The sequence below is a fragment of the Seriola aureovittata genome, chromosome 13 (genome assembly GCF_021018895.1).
Source record: "Seriola aureovittata isolate HTS-2021-v1 ecotype China chromosome 13, ASM2101889v1, whole genome shotgun sequence".
NCBI lineage: Eukaryota > Metazoa > Chordata > Actinopteri > Carangiformes > Carangidae > Seriola > Seriola aureovittata.
Window position 1 is genome coordinate 15,050,073 of NC_079376.1, and position 20,124 is coordinate 15,070,196.

A 20,124-nucleotide genomic window follows, 5' to 3' on the forward strand; every position below is an offset into this window, starting at 1 on the left:
CGGCGGACAGGAGCGGCAGCACCAGCCGTGACGGACGTCTTCTGTGATTGGACATGAAACCGGAAGTACTTCCTCTGGAGCGCTTGTCAACAGAACATGGCAGGATTACACAGCTGCTATTGTTAGGACACATTCAAGGGGAATCGACTGTTTGATTGTCATATGAATGTATCCAGGCTTCCGGAGTTGGACTGCTCTCACCTGTTTAATACGCGGCTTGTCTCATATGAAGACAGGGTGACGACTGAATAATGCACAAGCTTTCAAAGGCGGCGCTGGCCTGTAACGGACTTGGCCGGTGTTTTATAACAGAGAAGCATGTATCTGCTGTAAAAATCATCAGACGAGGATTAGTGTGCGCAGAACATGGGGACGATTCTGGCAAGAATGACGTTTATGATGTCATTATATCCGGGGGAGGGATGGTTGGATCTGCAATGGCATGTTCCCTTGGTGAGTGATGTCCTCCTAGCACTCAGTGACCACATTTCAATGTATGACAGCTATTATCAACCTGTCCATATCAAAACTAAAGGTAATGTTAGACGGCAGTGTAAGGTAGTACTATTTCCATTCACCCAAACCAGAGAGTCATATAGAAACTATTTTCTAAAATCTATTAAAAAGTAATTCTAAGATGTTATGTAACAGGAAAAACATGGTGTAAAATGCCTAAATTAAACACTCATAGCTACACCACAAGATTTTAATAATCTTGTAAGAATGAGGCTCATTCTTATATATGTGCTGTCATCTTTTATACAACATTTAATTACTGACAGGAATGGATCCCAACTTGATGGGTAAGAAGATTCTGCTGCTTGAAGCGGGCAACAAGAAAGTGATGGACAAGGTCCCAGACATCTACAGCACCAGAGTCAGCTCCATCAGTCCAGGTTCTGCCACCCTCCTCAGCGGTACAGTATACCCTGTTACGACCTAACACAAAGAAACAGCAAGTTTTGTTGTGTTTGGAATGACAGACAGAAAACAAATCAAAAAGTTATTTATGTGGTGATTAGCTTCCTTCTGTGAGAAGCTTGTGGTGCCAGACTAGTAAATGACTTCCACAAGGTAAGCCAGGGATCAGACACTGTCCAGTCACCCAGGCTTAGCAGGGATCATATCTGACCTCAGTTGTTCCTCTTCACCTCTTCACCTGGTCACCTGAGATTTCTCCTGACACAGTTTTTTTTTTCATAGTTGAGTTTTTCTATGGCCCAATTTTGAAGATAAAGGTATCTCTCAGCATTATAGATTTTGGAAGCCAAGGAAAGGGAGAGTCAGAGATGCCAGGTAGTGTAACTTTAGCTCAGCTTAAAGAACGTGTCTGTGAAACATATTCTTTGTCCAAAATTACTGTCTCATGTCTGGAATCAACGAAAACTAGCTGAAACATGAACATCAGTCCAGACCTGTGCATTTCGTTATTGCATGGAATTATGCAGACAACAATCATTAGGTTAAATTACTTTGATTGTTGGACACTTAAGTCCATCCACATTTATCCAGACTCATGTCTTAAAATAACATCAAGCACAGCATGTGGTCATCTGTGCAGTTCAGGGATAAGAACATGGGCAGCAACAACTACAGCATCTCCCCAGTGGGTCCAGTGCACCATGGTAATATTTTCAGGTAATAATAATCTTGAAAGTGAGAGACAGAGGGTAAAGTTTTGCTTAACATCTCAAATAAATTCAGCTCCTTTGCATTATGTTTGAACAATTTATTGACTTTATGGTGTTTACCCCTTAATCTGATTAGAAACCTTATCTGATTTTGACACTCTGAAATGTTGTTAGGGTGTTTGATAGGAATGCAGTGGTGCAGTGTGAAGGAGTTAATGTGAAACATTGTGCTTGGCTGTGACAGCTTTGCCTCCCATTGGCACCTGCGCACCAAGTAAAGACATAAATTGAACTTGACCCATGTTTATGGAACACTGCTACACTCCTTTGTAAAGTTTCCAGACTTGGCCACGTGTCACATGAAACATTACATGGTGCTTTAAATTCTTATTGTATTGATAATGTAGATCCCCACTACCACATAGTGTAGGCTAAAGTTCTAGTATTTAGCATTTCAATGTAATCTCATCACATAATAGTCAATAGTCAAGTTTACCACAACTCTATGTCCTCCTTTAAACATTTACAATGGATTGACTTTGACTCATTCTCCTGAAAAGTCGAAAGCACATCCACATCACTAGATTCACACCTGGCTGTTGGTCCCAGTGGAGTTCACACTTGACCCTGATAGACCCACATTATGTAAACATATTCTATTTTTATTCTTTTACAAAAAATATTAAGATTCACAGAATTCATGTTTTGATTTTCAGAGTATGATGACTGATATGATTAGGATTATTTGTAATACACTGGCGTGGATTGTTGCACTGAATTAGTAATGTAATTGTTTTGATGTGTTTGTACACACAGGTATTGGAGCATGGGAACACATTACAGAGATGAGGTGCAAGCCGTATAAAAGAATGCAGGTATGTTGATCTTTAGTGCTCTTTTGTTTTATTGCTTTTTATCTGTACAGTAAAGTGCAGTAACTGCTATTGTACTGCTAAGTCAAAAGTTCAGAAAAGTGTCATTTCAAGACAGAAAAAAACTGGAACCTTCTGCAACACCGAACAGCTCCCAAAATCCTTCTGTTACACAACTTGATTTTTTTCCGCATGTGTCCTCAAGACTTTCTAACTTACTGGCATACTATATGTATTTCTGCCATCCATCAATCATAGCACCATACAATTTGTGGAGAGAAAAATCTGTGACACTCAGCTTCTACTCAGTCATTCAGCATAATGAACAAGCAACACAATACTGTATCATATAATCATGTATATGGTATATAATTGTTCACATTCAAATGGCAAACAGTGGTTTCATGTAACATGCATTTTGTTCATTCCCTTGTACAATTTATGCCTTTTCGGTAGCTATGCTGGCTCGGTGGCACACTGAAAGCCAAAGAATATAAGGTATAGTTTAAAAAAAAAAAAAAGAAGAAGAAGTCCATCTCCTGGCTCATTCAGAGTACAGGATGGCTCTCTGAACATTCAAGTCTTATTTATTAAAGCCATCTTCTCTATGAAGAATAAATCCTTTTGATATTTTCAAATTGGTACTCGCTCCCCTCATCTTCTAATTATGAAGATTCATGTGAACAACGGCAAGAAGATGAAAGATTAGGAGAGTGGTTGTTTGCTGCAATGTGAACCGGCTTTACGGCTGCGGGTGTAGGCTCAGTCCCGCTTGTAAGATGTGGTCGGTGCGTACCAAACACTCGACCGCAGGGTTTCTCTCTGGACCCAAGATGTCATCATGCAGTGCTTTACAGTGATTATGGTAGTGTACCTCTCCCATTATACCTTCACTCTGCTACCACTGTTTTGGCTTGTTTGCCCATTGAATCTCAGTCATATACATCTCAGCCATTGCACTGGAAAGTATGTACTGCAGGTCAGCTCTAAATAACATTCTTTCCATGCAATAAAATACTCTTCCACCTTAAATGTGCAGTAAGCATTGAGGGTTTAGATTTGAAACAGAAGGCAAACCGAGTTTTTGCCATGAAGGCCTCATTTTGCGCACATTTTTCTCTATAAAGTTGCAAGGAAGTATATTGTTTAATTCTTGCACAGAAAGTACTAACTCATTCTACTCCATAGCTGCATCATTTCACCCCGCATTAAACAAAACCAAAACAATTTTTGGGCTGGTCTCAGTAAATCTTTCTCCCCAACCACTTATCACAAGTTGCAAACCAACTGCCATTAGTGGTTTTCTGTAGGGTATATCCCCCTACTTTATGGCAAGTTGGAAAAAAGTAGAGCAGCAGCATATTACTGCAGAATGATGGGTTCTGTCACCATAGTTACAACGCAGGAGAGGATTAACCTTGTACAAACACTTTTCACCCCCCTCATGTTTAACTCAAACAGTGCTTTCAAGGTTGGAATTACAGTAACCGAAAACTATATCTCATTCTTCCGCTTTGGTTGCGGATAAATATTGACTTACTCTGTAATGTCTGCAAACATGTCATTTGTTATTTGTGTTTCCAAGAAATTGCTTGTGTAAATCCACATCACAAAATGTCATTTGGTCCTCCACCTCAGAGAGCTCCATTAAGCTGAAATCAGCAGTCCAGCCAGAGGGGTGCTGGTGACCCTCGTAACTCTGGGTTTGATGAATGTAGGCTGTGCCAATCTCCGACAGCAACTAACAACTTTGATGTGTTCAGCTCAATGAAGCGTCGCTTCTCTGCCCAGCTATATATATGGAAAGGGGATGCATTTAAGGATAGACTTGTAGACCACAGGCGTAATGGGTCTCTCATTTAGGTTTGGGATGCCTGCTCAGACGCCCTGATCACATTCGATAAGGAGAACCTGCAGGACGAGATGGCATACATCGTGGAGAACGACATCGTTGTGGCTGCACTCACTAAACAGCTGCACAGTCTGTCCGGTAAGCACAGCATTTATGATTAAAACATGAAGCCCCACACAGTAGCAGAGCTCTGTAAGACCTCTTGATTCCTGTTCCATCTGCTTAATGGATGCTGAGTCTGGCAGCTAATGCCACCACATTTATTCCATCCTATTCCCCAGGTCGTGTTTATTTGTACTCTCTCTCTGTGACTGTTTTTAAAGACAAGTTAAGCTCTTGGAGCCATCCATGTTTTTCCTGCCTTTTCAATAAAAACCTCACATTTTGGGAACTGCAGAGCCCCAGCACCCTCTGACACGTGAAGTGGTCCAGTGACCTATTTAAAGTTGCCATGTGCTCCCAAGCTTTTGCCACCTCTTAAGACACCAAAGCGCTGACCGTGTATAGTCCTGCGTTGCTGTTAGACATTAGACCAACTTTTGTGAGGTTCTCAAATAAAAACTTAACTCTGCTACGTGCAGTTAAAGTGCCATATTTATAAACAGTTTTCAACATTTTGCACCAAACAACGGATGTGTGGTTACAGCACGTTTTTGCCTCATGTGCCTCCCATTTGTCCACTTCTCTCTTTCCTCTCATTTTAGCCGTGGTGTTGTTATGCTCAAGATGCACTACATGAAAAGTATGCTCCTCTACCAGCTGTTTTCAATGTAACCCTGCTCTCCAATCACTGAAAACCCATATTTGACATCCGTGTTCAGGAACCAGTAGCCGTTCTGTGGATGGGTCCCACTCCAAGTCGGCATGAGCCAACGCAGCTCGGGATCCTTTCATGTTTTGCGATGACCAGCTGCCGATATTTTAGGAAGATGGGCAGTTTTAGTGCAAAATCCAACAAGCTGGCAGCATGCGCAAAGTGTGGCGTGGTGTGCTTGTAGATAAACACTATTAGTCAGTGCAATGTGGCAGGCCAAGACCATTAAGAAGATTGTCAGATGTGAACTTCGGCAGCTACCATGTGCCAGGGAGGAAAACCAGCAGTGTTTTATGAGGTGGTTTATAGATCTTCCACTACTTTAGCTGCAGGCAAACCATCCTCTCATTTTTTCTTTTTGAAGGAAAAAGCGGCAAAGTACTGATTTAGATTGATGATACATACGCAGGACCTAGATTGATCCCTTTGTTGTGAGAGAGTCGCAGCAGTTGCAATTTCATTTAAAGGAACACTGCTTTATTTTCTTTCCCGCTGCCTTTGTAGTGACCAGTTTTATGTCTTTGTTGTTTGTCAGATAATGTGCAAGTTAAGTACAGGTCCAAGGTGGTGAAGTATAGGTGGCCCATGCCCCACCACACAGCAGACTCCATCCCATGGGTCCAGGTCACGTTGGCCAGCGGACAGACTCTTCAGACCAAGCTGCTGGTCAGTTTGATTCCATCACATAAACTCTGCTTGTCCCTCTGTCCTTCTCCTTTTTTTGGTTTTTACTGTTTTCCTTTTTTCTCATCTGTTTTTCAGATTGGTGCCGATGGACCAAACTCTATGGTGAGAAGGGAATTAGGAATACCCACAGTCAAATGGAATTATGACCAGTCTGCTGTTGTTGCTGTGCTACACCTATCAGAAGTGAGTATCACATTCAACACAGGCATACAGTGTGATTTTTAATACTTTTTTATAATGTTTATAATTTGCACACAAAAATATTTAACCAAGCATTATTATATGTAACTGAGTTCATTTACTCTTTGTTTTTATTATCATAGTTATTTTAATGTCACTTCTGTCAGCATGCAGAGAACAATACACCCACCCAGCAGCACCCTTTATAATATTTTGTTTTTATGTGCAATACATGTAATTGAAATGTAGCTGTACAATGCCAAACAATTTTAGTATAAAATTTAATTTGATTTAAATTATGCCCTCGACAGCCCACAGAGAACAATGTTGCATGGCAGAGGTTCCTCCCAACAGGACCCATTGCTATGTTACCGGTAATATATCTACATCATTTACTGTGGTAGTAGTTGTTGTAAAATGTCCATCTATCACATAAGCATTTGATGAAGCTTCAGCATCCATGCTCTGTGCTCCGCAGCTGTCGGACACAGAAAGCTCTCTGGTGTGGTCAACTAGCCATCGGCTCGCTGAGGAGCTGCTGGAGCTGGATGAGGAGAGCTTTGTTGACGCCATCAACTCTGCCTTCGTAAGTCTCGCTCTATCCGTTAAACAGCTGATGTTGTATTTACGTTCAGATCTGTCACTAGGCAACATTTGTGCAGCATTTTCTGTATTTGTGTCTAGTGTACTGTTTGTGGCAGGGGTTCTCCATAGACTTACGCACATGTTGAGCTGTTTCCAGTGACTCACACAAACAATATTGTCATTGTTTTGGCCAGACTTTATACAATACTAATATTTCATTCTGGAAATGATATACCTATCCATTTTTTTTTTTATGTTTGGAGAAACTCCTTTTCCCAAGCTGGCTATTTTTACTGGGCCTGCTGATGGACGGGGTCAGCATGGTTGAGTCACGTTTGGTTTCAGTCCTGGTTTGCTAATTAAACCTGTGGTCTCCCAGTGTCGACCATTACTGCATGGAATGTTTTTCAAACAGAGCTAATTCAACTGCATAGCCTGGCCGGCATCTTCTTTTAATTAGCCCAGCTCCCGAAGCCCTGCCAAACCAGTTAGTTAGGGAGGGGAAAAAAAGCACTTTCGTTGGCCTGGAGTTCAGCTTTGCTCCTATGTCAGCTAATTTCTTTGTCCACTCAAAAGGGATAATGTCTTTTTTCTCTCTCTTCTGGCCATTTTTCATTCTCTCTGACTATGTCTCTGTCTTCTTGCCTGTCTGTGTGTGTACTGACAGTGGAATAATGAGAACCAGTCAGAGCTGATTGAGACGGCTGGCTCTCTTTTCCGTGGCGCCCTGTCGACCATCATGCCGTCTGCAGGTTCACCTCGACAGCTCCCTCCAAGTGTGGCAGGGATCGGCCCAAAGACCCGAGTCATGTTCCCTCTGGGCATGGGTCACGCATCAGAGTACATAAGGCACCGGGTGGCTCTGATTGGGTAAGATAGCGTGCAGAAAGTATTTGCCTGCACATGATATTATATGAAATGAGAGATTAAAAAAGTCCTAAAAATCAGCTTGAGTAAATGTTAGTGCTGTTAATTGTTTACGTATTTACATTCATTTAATCTCTTGCTTCACAAGTACGGGAATGACTTTTTGTTTTTACAGTGTGCATAAAAAATAGCCCACCATGCAGTGAGTGTGTTTGGATAGTGGAGGATATGTTTGCCTTTGCAGGGATGCAGCCCATCGTGTCCATCCTCTGGCGGGTCAGGGAGCCAACCTAGGCTTTGGGGATGTGGCTTCCCTCACACAGCTCCTGAGCCAGGCGGCCTTTAACGGGAAAGACCTGGGTCAGTGAGAATTCTAAACAGACACAAGCGCTGCAACTATAGCGCAGTGGTTTCCCCTAAGCTCTTTTCCATAACCCCTGCTGAAATGCATGCTGTTGATCTGAATTATAAAAAGCATCAGCTTTTCCGGCAACATTTATTTGATGTTTTTCTGCTCATTCTGCCAGGAACTGTATGTAAGTTGCTTTTCATAAAAATGGAAAACCTGTTATGAGATATTGTGTTTATTTTTCCGTCTGTTAAATGTGCTGAAATCAAAATAGCACCATGACTTAATGTACAAAACATATGACAGACATGCACACATTTAAACTAAGTCCCCAGTTTTAACCCCAAGTCTTTGTTTGTTTGTGCAGGAGCAATGCAGCACCTTTTAGAATATGAAACTGAGCGTCAGCGGCACAATTTGCCCATGATGGCTGCCATTGACCTCATGAAACGCCTCTATTCCACTAACTCTGTTCCTGTGGTTCTCCTACGCACCTTGGGTCTGCAGGCCACCAACATGCTCCCAGCACTAAAAGTAAGCTCCCTCTCTTCTAGCTTCTGCCTCCAAACATGACCTCCTGTACATCCCAGTGAACCTGGCCACCACTCAGATAATATCAACCACCTGTCAAAGCTAAACTCCGCCTCCACTCTGTACTCACCCTCCACCCTCCTTTCTGATTACACGGAGCTTTACTTTAGCGGTGTCTATAATTTTCAGGGTTCTGAACCTACTACTATGGCATCTAAGTTTAGCCCCAAATTTAGTGTTACCAAAAGTGTGTGGGTGGGGTGCAGGGCTGGCCCTGGGGCAGCGGACAGCGGTGTTGGCTTGTGTTTTCACACCCCTTTTATTACCGACCACTCATGTGAAAGGGCTTTATTCCCTACTAAGTGATTCAGACCAACACAACTGTAACTGGTTGTAAAGGCATTTCACTATGGAGGCGCAAAGTTAAACGGGACATCTTTTCCATATTAAATGATGTGATTTCACTGGTTTTACAGTTCTTGTATAGAGGTCTGCAGTGCGGCTCATTTGTAACAGGCTCTTCGCAAGTACGATTCAAAGGTTACAGTTTTTGAGATGATGTCTCTTTTGCCTCTGCAGGAACAGATCATAGCATTTGCAAGCAAGTGATGGATTCGTCATGCAGTGGTCGTTGATGGATCTCCAGTGACTGTTTAACGGCTGTAAAAAAAAAAAAATTTGACTTTAAAAAAAACCTAATATAATAAAGATTTATTTTACTCTATTGGGATTTTTTTTCCATGTGTGCTTTGATGCATAATAAATCCACTTCAAGAAATAGTGCACTACTTTGCATTTGTCCATGGCATATTTTAAGATATCAAAAGCACAAGGATTGTTTACTTTTACTATTACTACAATTCATAGCCCTAAATTCCTATTTCTCCAAGAAGTACAGCACCTTACTATGATATGTGAAGCACTTCCTTCTGAGGAAACTGTAGACTGTACAGTCATGGATAATATCATACACAAAGTTAATGAGAAAGAAAAAATGAGAAATGTTGATCCAACTAAGTGGAACGATACACAAAGCATTTTTTGATGTTTTATTAAAACATACATGTATAGTATACACTTATTCCACTGGATTTAATAAAAACAACAATTTACATATTGTCATCAGGTTATTCATACTGATGAACATAGAGGCATTTCTGAGCAATTGTGCAGCATAAAGTTTTTCGCAATGTAGAAGCCGTTCCTGTCAAAGTATTTCTCTAATATAAGTTTACATTATGTATATACAGCAGTAGTTATTGAACATGTTGAATACTGAAAGGACAGCAAAGGCATGGCTTAGAGAGCAGTTACACAGAAAGTCCAAGAGTTAATATTTGATGAGGATATTTAAAATACTCTACATTAGATAAAACTTTCAGTAATTAAATATTTGTACAGTTCACAAGAAAAATGACAAACAGAATTCAATATTACTAATGTTTTTGATCAACCAGCATCAAGTGAAGGAGTCATGGGTGTCTTAAACTTTTTTTTTTTTTTTTTTAAACATAATTTCTGTTTACATTTTTGTTGCATTTAATGGCTGTAAATGATGTTGTTGGATGCAGTGTCTTCCTTGAGAGGTTTTTCTTTTGCTGGTCTAAAATACAGTTCAGACCTGAGGCCCCTGCAATTTAGCCGTGCTTGATAAGGTCTTTTCCACTCTAGACAAAACAAACAATAATGGCTGAACTTGAAAAATACAGGCATGAACCTCATACTTGTAAAAGCATCTCTCCACAGCGCTCTCTCTGCCCCCGAGTGACAATGAATCCAACACTAGTGATGAATATGTACAACTCTCTCGTCGACATCAAAAAACCTGATTACGTCTTAGCTACAATATCTGCAAATAAAGTGTTATGTGCAAAGTTGAAGAAAAGAAGCTGTGTGGTTTTCATCTGCTCGATTTCCAATGATGTTTTGACGATGAATTAGGGTCTTGTATGTTCATTTACTGCTGGAATTAAAAAGAAGTTAAAGTTAGTTAGAGGTTTTCAACTGTACTGTACAGTGCACACCAGGACCACAGTAAGCACCAAAACACCATGACTGGTTGTATTGCTTCTAAATTCCCCTCTACACACTTTACAGGTAGGTGAAAAAGACATTTCAGATCAGACACCCATAAGGAATCAAAAATGTAAACGTTTTACAAAAATAAAGTCAGCCCACCAGTTATGAGCTCAACATACAGTAGAAATAGCTGGCCTTATAAAAATATAGTGATTTCTTTTTCAACAGTTCTCGGAGTGTTTGCAGGGTGCTGAGGTTGAGGAAAAGAGGAGGGGCATGGTGGGTGAGGGAGCATGGTGGTGGGACCGGGTGTGTCTGTGAGAGGACGGGCTGATCGGATGGGTGGATGGAGGAAGGGACACCCCACAGTGACAGACTGTCCCTCTCAGTGCTGGCTGCTGCGACAGCAAGCTGTCCTTAGTGGATGTTGAGGTTTCTGAAGTAGTCAAAGGTTGCCCCCAGGGCCCAGCTTGTCTCCACATTGTTCACCTTCTTGGCGAGCTGTTGAACAGTGAGAGGAGGAATTCCATCAAAACCACAATTTCCAACACCTACTGTCATGCAGATTGAAAATTGTTGTAATCTTGTGAAATACTGCACAGCAAGAATGTGAAGGTTTGTCGTGCAGCCTTTCATATTGTGTATTCTTTTGACTCCCACATTCACTGTCCACAGTAACCTGGCTCTGATTTGCTCACCTGCAGCACAGTGTTGTCCTTGAAGCCAAAGCCCTCCTTTAGCAGACAAGTGATATATGTCATATCCATGCAGAGGAAGGGGCTGATAGCACGGTATTTGGTCATTTTGTTGCACACTGTGAACACAAAAAGCCACAGGTTTGACACATGACATTAACACAGGTTTCACACACATCTGACAAAAAAGCATTTGTTGCATCATATGATAGAGACACATTCCATGTATGAACAAAAAAACACACCTCTTCTAACCCCTGTGCTACATGATTAAAAGATGACCCTTCTGTTTTGTCTGGCTGAATAAACAGGGAGGTGTGAGGAGAGTGGCTGAGGGTCAGCACAAGGCTGCGGGTGGGTGGCGGTGCCTAGTACACAGTGGATGTGTGTGTGTGTGTTTGTTTCAGCATGTGTCAGCCCCCAGGTATTGTGTGGCTGTCAGGTGCCCTCCTGCTTGGGCCAGACAGACAGCTTCAGCTCAGCTGCCAGCCCAGCCTGAGCCAGACTTGTTCGTCAAGACCATGTGACAGTGTTCTCACAACACAAACAGCTTTATATAACACACCAACTCATTCCTACTTGCTATAAATCTGGTTCTACACGGACATTACAAGTGTCACAAGGTTGAACTGATAAGCATGGTGTGTATCGGTTAAACATACTAAAAACTTTTATAGTGATGTTAACATACATTTACTCGATAATAAACTACATTTGTCTTATAATCTGCCTCCATAACACATTTTAGCAAATAATCGGTTACATTTTACTGTTGTAATAAATTATTTTTTGACAGGATAAGCCGTGCCAATTTGGCGCCATCGTACAGAGTGTTTTGTGCAAAAACAAGCTGGTGCTTTTGCTTAGAGCATGGACTGTTTTGCATGAAGTTTCAGTGGCTGACTGATATATATAACTTGTAAGATTGTTAGTTTCATACAAGTTTATCCAACCCTAGAGAAGATAACATGTAACTCTTACCTTCCTTGGCTCTCTTCTTAAAATCCCTAACTTCAAGCGAACCTCCTCGACTGCCATCTGTGCAGGAAAAAACAAACATGCAATTTGAATACCTACTTTGTGAAAAAGATGATGATTAGCATGAAAGATAATGGCACTGGAAGGTGACTCTTTGGTCTGTGCCCACTCACCGATGAGGCCAGACTCCACAGCTCTGTCGAAGTAGTAGGAGAAAGCGTAGAACACGCTGCTGCCCTTCACCTCGTAAGGCTGGTGCACTATTCCCTTGATTACCTTCATCACCTCATAGTAGCACAGCTTATAGCCTGCGTAGCCTGAAGAAAGACAAGGTGAAAGATGTAGTTTTGTAACAGAATAATTTAACTAAGTGATGAAATATGATGTAACCAGTCAGTTAAACTTGCATGGATGGAATACAATCGGAAGAGTCAGGAGCCTCAGTTTGAGGTCAGCCACATGTTGAAGCTGGGGGCTCACCAAGGGAAGCCCCAGAAAGACAACTTTCACACAGTCCCATGATTGGCACAGTTGTGCCGGCAGTTGTACCGGCAAAACCATGTGCTGACAAGAGCGGCAGTTAACGCTGTCTATTTTTACCACATAATTGTGAGCGGTCCAGATCAAGCCGCTCGTTACACAAAAAAAATAACAACTCAGGGACAAGCCCAGCATCTTTTGGCTACTTGACTGTGGTATGGGAGTGACTGCCTTATTTGTGAAGTTAACTGACAGTTTTCTTTTCGTTTAAATACAAGGTTGACTGCAGTATAATTGTTCAAGAGGGAAAACAGAGAGAGAGAGTATGACAAAACATGCGTTTGGCGCCAAGGTTACAGGAACTTCAGCGGATAAATGTCCTCATGTGAGACTGTATTATACTGTACTCTATTGTTTTCCAGAGAAAAGAAAGGAATGCTGGACCCAAGGCACTGGGAAGGCAATCAAAACCTCAAAGTGCTTTTATCTTACCGTCTGGAATCCCGCTAACTTTGTAGGTGGTTCCTCCAAAAGTCACATCCTCTCTGAACTTTTTTGGGAGGCAGGAACTTGTGAAGACTTTCCAATCAAGACCTGGGAAAAACAAATAACTGTTTGCCATCTTCCAGTGACTGCATTTAGGGAACGAATGAGTGTAAGCAGAAGGGTGATAAAAGGTACTAGATACTCTACCATCAGCTCCTAGTGCTCCGAGAGTTGCCAGTCGAGCCGCGTACAGTCCATTTCCAAGATAACTACGAGATGGTAACATACAATTATGGTAAGTTTTTAGATAGATACATTTGTTTTACTCTACAGAACAATAATGAGTGAATTTTCATGGGCAAAATCCATAGAGAATATAGCATCTTTGTTATTTACCTGTGTGTGTAGAGTTGGTATGTATGGTTAAACAGGTTGAATCTGGCAATGTAACTGGAAGGAGCAGACTGAACCGTTTTCTGTTGGATAAACAACATACATTTAGCTGTGTTTTTTTTTTTTGTTTTTGTTTACAACATTTATAAATAGCTGTATTTACTACATCAAATGTTTAATTCACCTTTGACTTAGGAAGGAATGTAATTTGTGTAGATCCTCCACCCAAATCCAGGATCCCCACCGTCCTCCTTGTGTTGGAGTATAAGTGACCTGTGGCAAATAAGCACAAAGTTACACTCATCAAACTGAATGTGTACACTATACTGTGTGATCCTGTGTCTTCAGTTTTAGTTAGAATGTATTCTTGTTACAGCCACTGGTGTCAGATTGATGCATGCTTACAGATAATATTTTGCCCACCAAGAGGGAAAATACATTATTGGTTTGGAGCTTAAAGTTGTTGTTGTTGTTGTTTAAAATAAATGTGATGGTGCCATAGATGTGTGAAAAATGTGAGGAAATATTGCTTGGTTTTGCAACCTGAGTGGGGCCAGTGATTCAAGCTCATAACCTCAGACAGGAGACAAGAGTCTTTCACTGCCGGACTCCTGTGTACACTGGAGCCTCAGATATGAGCCTCCTAACCACTAACACTACCATAGCAAAACACAAGCAATGTCTTACCTGTAAGGAAGTTCACTGTGACCCAGGCGAGGATTCCTAAAACAGCACATGGGTGAAAATGTCTGCATTAGCAAAAACCTGAGAAGTGATTACAACTGGCTCGTGCTAAAGTTTCCCATTCAAACATACTCAAGCTCACATAAATAAACTGGAGATGACGTTTAGTCATGTTCTCCTTCATTAGGCTGATATTAAAGTACCAGTGTTGGTCTAACATGGAGGATTGCAGACCAGCCCAGGTAATTACATTTGTCTCAGATGTCAAGTTATTGCACTCATAAAGTGAGGATAATGAATGGCACATAGTTATGATGAAACACAACATAGTGAGGGTGTCTTAATGAGTGATGTGGAGGATCGCACTAAATTATTGGGTGTGGGACAGCGACTCACGCTGGCATATTTATTTGTCTCAACGAGGTAGTAACAGACCTCTTGTAAAAAGAATTATGAGAGCAGCACTGTTTGATACATCTTCAGTGAATGAGGCAGTAAAAACACCTGGCCAGACAATATCTCAGTCAAAGATCACCAAAAGTATAATTTTTATGTAGAGTATACTGTACACAGCACAAACATGTAATAAAAGATAACCTACCTTCATTTGTTCCGTTCATGAGGGAAACACTGTTGTTTGGCACAAAGAATGGGGACTCATCAAATACCTCTTGTACCTGTGGAAGACATGTATCATCATTTCATTTGAATTACCAACTACCTATGTCTTAAAACAATGCCATCACACTAAATTACACAGCCATACACTTTGCTCCAGACTCTGGCAGTCAAACTGTTCTGTTTTAGAGTGACAGATAACTCAGCCACAAACATGGCTGGAACAGAAGCCTGGATTTAATACTTTAAATGACAAATATGGTTACTCCACACAACCCCACAACAGCTGGTTTTTTGCAACATGATAGCCACCAAACGGGCAGACTTGCTGCCTTCTCTTTTTTTCTGTGACACTTGTAAGCACTTAGTGGTTTCTCATCCCGTTCCTTGGCGGGACGGGTGGTGTCTGTGCCAAACTGTCTGAGGGCAGAGAGAAAACGTGCTTCACCTCCTTCAGAAGAGTGTTGGCCTTGTCTTCAGGCAGCAAACGCAGACCCGCCGTGGCCTTCAGGACCACCGGGGTCCTCCTCCACTCCTCCTCTGGGACTGTCTTCTTGGCAATCTTCAGCAACTGTCGGATGGTGTTGCCACCCTGCAGAAGAGACGGCAATCAGTCACAGGCAGCAAAATTAACATTTGTGGCCAATCCGAAAGCAGAGAGAAAGACATGTTTTAAAATCAAACAAATACATGTATTAAAGTCTTGTTGAAGTCAAAGGTAGGTAAATACAGTAGACAGGAGTGGGCAGTAGTGACAGCATCAGCAGGACGCATTTTTGTAATTATAATGTGTTTACATCACATGAGCCCAACCCAAAGAAAATCCCAGTGGTTTGGTGGTTTGCAGACAGTGAACAACTCCCTAATATACGTGATAATTAATAATAAGTGATGGTGTAAACATGCATACATACTTCTTCAGGGTTGTCTTTGTAAGCAGACAGTCCAGGCTTCACTGCATGGTACATTTCATTGTCCAGAACTGGCAGCTCAACTAAAAAAGAAGTCAGTATACAGATCGTAAACCAGAGAGGTAACAGTATAACATTTGAGGATATACAAAAAGAAACTTCAGTATTTGTAATTGCATAGTTTTTTTTTTTTTACAACACGTGATATTTAGAATGCAGCACTTCACCTACATCCTGGTTCAGTTTCAGAGGTCTGCTTCCTACACAGTTGAGTCAGACAGGCAAATTAAATGTCCACCTTAGCTACTTTTAGAAACTGTATTGCCCATGCACTTTGCTATTGCGTGTTTGTCCTTACACCACTGAGTGAATGACCTAACAGCAGGCAGACAGAGTGGGAGCCAACTGCATGTGCAAAGCCCTACTATTGGTTTACAGAGGGAGGGAAGGAGAGAGAGAGAGAGTGGTGCACTTACCAGGGTCTTTCTGGATGAACTTATAGATGTGGATCCTGGTGCCTGTGCTCCCAGCGTCAAACATGATCCCATGGAAAACCCGACTCATGTTGACGGGGGAGGAGGCTTCAGGGACTGGCTGGTAAACCTCAGGTGGGTGATAAGGCTCAGGTGCAGGATGTACGACTTCGGGCACCGGGTGGAAAGCTTCTGGAATGGGGGGGATGACTTCGGGCGCCGGGTGGAAGACTTCGGGGATCTCGGGGTAGGTCGGCACGCCGGGATGCGAGACTTCACGCACCGGGTTGGAGACCTCAGGGAGGAGGTTCTCTGTGTTAGCGGAGTGCTCCCGGTAGCGGTAGAAGTGGCCGTAGCGGTGGTGCCGGTAGTAAGTCGCCTCCGCTATGAGGCTCCCAGCCAGAAGCCACACGGATAAAGTGAGGAGCAGGCTCGGCGTGGTCATTGTTTTCTCAGCCGTAGAGAAGAGACAGCTGGAGTTACTGAACAGAAGGCGAGCTGAGGAGAAGAAGCCTTGGTGGATGCTGGAGTTAAAGACTGAGAGAGGCCCTGACGAGAGAGCAGTGGGGATGGACAGAGGCAGAGTGGATGCGGTGCACACTCAGGACTGTCCGGTCATCTGTTTACAGTTTATAAAGACATAAGGGCTTGGCATGGGGCCACACCGAGAGCAGCCATCCACCAATCCTGTGGCGGTCCATCCCAACTCCATCAGGAGTCCCCCCTCCTGTGAGCGGAGCTGGAGACGGACTACCTGCCTACCAACAGCTTTTCCCATCTATTTTTTTTTTTTTTTTTTTTTTAAGAGGAGGAGGAGAATTATTTTTGGCTATGTTTTTCCCCTCCTCATCTTTACTGGTTACTGTGGAGCCAAAAAAAATCTCGTAGGAAAGGAGAATGGGGTTTATAAAGAAGTCAAAATGAATGGCTATGAATGGTCCACAGTGAAGAAATTCAAAAGAAAGGGTCTTAAAATACTTTTTATGAGTGTATTTAAGACTTGTATAGTAATCTGACTCAGAGATTCCTTCACTCTACTCTCCCAACTCTTTGGACTTTCACAACTTGACAAGTGCTCAAATTTGGCCACTGCCTAAATTAGGAGTCATGTAAGTTTCTACTGAGTAGTTATAAAGGCAAATTATTTTTTAGTTTTCACATTAATTACTGCAGTTTTATAAGAAGCAAATCAAATATTACAATTTTCCATTTTATTCAATTGGAATAAACCTTTACTGGTGCTGGTGAGTGATGCTCTGTTTCAATATTTTGGGGCTTTGTGGGAAACAAAATAAAAAAATTACAGAAACTCAAACCGAGGTCAGTCAGACCTTTTGGGACTCATACAAGAGAGAATGTATTGTTTTATTATGTATTACCACCTCTACTAACTACTCATGTTCAGTAGCTTGAATGAATCATGCATGTATAATAAAAATTCTCTCACCCTCCTCTTCATGATCCTGCAATAATCACCACATTAAAACCACTGCAGCAGTTTCACCAACCTTAAAAAATGCAAATGTGACCTGCACTCCAGCTGGCATAAAACTTAAAAGAATGTTAGCAATCATCTCACTCCCACTCATCCCTGTGTTAACCACAGCCTTTCCAAGGGAAAAATATTTGGGCAGCAAGGCACGTTTCACGAGAGAATGCATGAAAAGCATGAGTGGCTGTTTCTCCGCTTTAGGTGGGTGTTTGGCACAACATCATGAGCCATGCTGTAGTGTATCACTTAATGCGTTCTCATGTAATGTTCAGAGTTACTGGCTTTAACTGCAGGATGCAGAGACATCCAACAGCAGTGGAGCACAGGGGCACATCAACTCCAAGACCTTACATGAACTGAGATTTGTACTGGGCTGTGATATTTTTCACCCACTTTGTATCAACAGAAAGACGACAGAGATCTGAAAGACAAGGCGCTGGTAGTCTAGAAATTCAGGTATCCCTAGGGAACTGACCCCGTCCCAACCCTGACTTAACATGTGCTTACATGAAACTGTTTCACCTCATGCAGCAGGCGGCTGAGGCAGAGAGCAAGCTGACCGTCAGCCTATCCAGAAAGGTAAGGGGAGGACAGAGGTCCTGCAGACAGGCACAAAAAGTGCAGGAAGTCCACAGAGAGGACAATGTGGGGAGGGTGGGGCTTGGCACCAGCGTCCACCAACCATGCCACTCCACTCCCAGGACACTCTACTGTGCAAAGCTCTGTTCCAACACTGTAATTTGGACTAAAAATATTGGACTTTCTTTCCTCCTTCCTTTTTTCTAAATACTGTGGCTACTTTTTTCAATCCTGTGGCTCACCAGAATGGTCGTTTGCCCCTATCAAAGCATACATGTCCAGGACCTCTCACTGACTAGTGCCCATAGATCTCTTGGTTGCATGTCAACAGTGTGATAATGTGACTAATTAAATCTGAATAAAAATGTCCTACTAGAAATTTTAAAGAAGTCATGTTTTGTCTGCAATGTGTGTTTCAATTTGAAATTGTTGTCAGTTCTTTTCTTGCTGTTACTGTTCAGACACATCCTGTGGTTAATACAGCAATTAATACGGATAATGTTCAGTGTTTGGACAGCTGCAATCCACCTAAGGGGATTTTGGTGCATGAATCATGTTTTAAACTCACACCTACTTTATTTTGCAATTATAATATGATGCAATAGGATCTCCAAGAAAGATTTCATTTGAATTTATATTTTACAAAAGAAATTTTTTATCATTTTTGAATATTCCCTCTAGAATAACATACAAGAAACTAAACTACTGAAAAATCTATATGTTACCAAGGATGTTAGGATGTGTACTGCTTCTGTTTAAATTGTATGTAAACTGTCCCACTACAACATGACACAGCACATTACAAGCACAATGTTTGAAACAAGAAGTAGTTTCAAGACAAGGTTTGGTATTTTGTTTCAAGTTAACTGAAACCGTAAAGCATGAGAAGGGACCCCAGCTTTGTAATCTACACTGTCCAATATATCATTAATATGCTGCAATGTTACCCTCAGGAATGCCATGTTTGTGGGTGTCCTACCCCAAAAAGTCCATTGAAGAGACCCAAACCTTGTCATTACAATTCCAGTGATAATGACAGCTTTGAAAAGCTCAGGGTTATTTCAGTTTTCTCTCCTCACTGTCATAGTAATTACCTTTAAATTTAGTCTTCAAACTCTGTTCATGATGCCAGAGCAGAGAGCGACCCTATATGATTCAGTTTACAGTAGCTACACCCAACACTTTTGCGATATCTACTTTTTCGCTTGATGAATAATCTACATGGTCACTCTCAGGCTCCTGCAGAAAGCTGAACAAGATGATGGGGAGAATTCAGTGGTTTGGAGCTTGAATCATGACCTGAGCTAACTTTACATTGTTTCTGTTGGATGGGTTTCTTCAGAGATGTAAGCCAACTGCATTTACGTTGATCTTAGTGGTTTTCTCATAACTACAGCAAAAAACAACTGTGGACATGGCAGCAAGTAACACATAGTTCTTTTCAGGACAACATGGACAATGCTGCTGACAGAAGCCACATGTATCTCATGTCATCATGTGGGAGGAGATCAAGTGCAAACAGATCCTGTTTGATAGAGCCCAGCATGAGAAGGCTGTAATTACAAGACAAGTGACAAATACAGCCATTCTGTGTCAGTCCAGAAGTTGGTGAGCATGAACAGACATGTGTATCTTATAATCTGTCACAGTCATTGAGTCGTTGATTAATTAAAACACAGAATTGCCACCAAGTTAAAAAAAAAAAAAAAAAAAAAGCAATAGCTGTTGGTAAAGCTTTAGTGATGTCCCTCACTTGTAAACCGCTTTGGATAAAAGCATATGCCAAATAAGTAAATGTAATGTAATGTAAAATGCTAATAAGGGAAAGGGTGTTAATTAAAACAGTTGCATTAAGCTGGTGATAATTTTTCAATGAGTAAGACAAACTTGAAAAACAGTCCAACAGTATTCTGAATGTTATTAGTATTCTAAGTTCATTAATCAATTA

The 20,124-nt window shown here is 41.6% G+C and overlaps 2 protein-coding genes across 2 annotated transcripts; one reads left to right on the top strand and one right to left on the bottom strand.

Moving 5' to 3' along the window:
- Window positions 1–90: 90 nt before the first annotated feature.
- On the top strand, window positions 91–9,092 carry coq6 (coenzyme Q6 monooxygenase). Its single transcript, XM_056394134.1, has 12 exons — window positions 91–453; window positions 783–917; window positions 2,448–2,506; window positions 4,367–4,493; window positions 5,705–5,835; window positions 5,932–6,039; window positions 6,348–6,410; window positions 6,515–6,622; window positions 7,289–7,491; window positions 7,733–7,848; window positions 8,205–8,371; window positions 8,948–9,092. The coding sequence occupies exons 1-12, from the start codon at window positions 252–254 to the stop codon at window positions 8,975–8,977; spliced, it is 1,449 nt and encodes a 482-aa protein (XP_056250109.1). The 5' UTR covers window positions 91–251; the 3' UTR covers window positions 8,978–9,092.
- A 311-nt stretch (window positions 9,093–9,403) lies between these two features.
- Window positions 9,404–16,550, bottom strand: entpd5a (ectonucleoside triphosphate diphosphohydrolase 5a). Its single transcript, XM_056394133.1, has 13 exons — window positions 16,109–16,550; window positions 15,636–15,715; window positions 15,170–15,313; window positions 14,705–14,780; window positions 14,107–14,142; window positions 13,604–13,692; window positions 13,423–13,502; window positions 13,234–13,295; window positions 13,033–13,134; window positions 12,234–12,377; window positions 12,064–12,120; window positions 11,086–11,201; window positions 9,404–10,888 (listed from the first exon to the last, which is right to left on the bottom strand). Exons 1-13 carry the CDS (start codon window positions 16,548–16,550, stop codon window positions 10,805–10,807), a joined length of 1,512 nt encoding a protein of 503 aa, XP_056250108.1. The 3' UTR covers window positions 9,404–10,804.
- Between the last annotated feature and the right edge of the window lie 3,574 nt (window positions 16,551–20,124).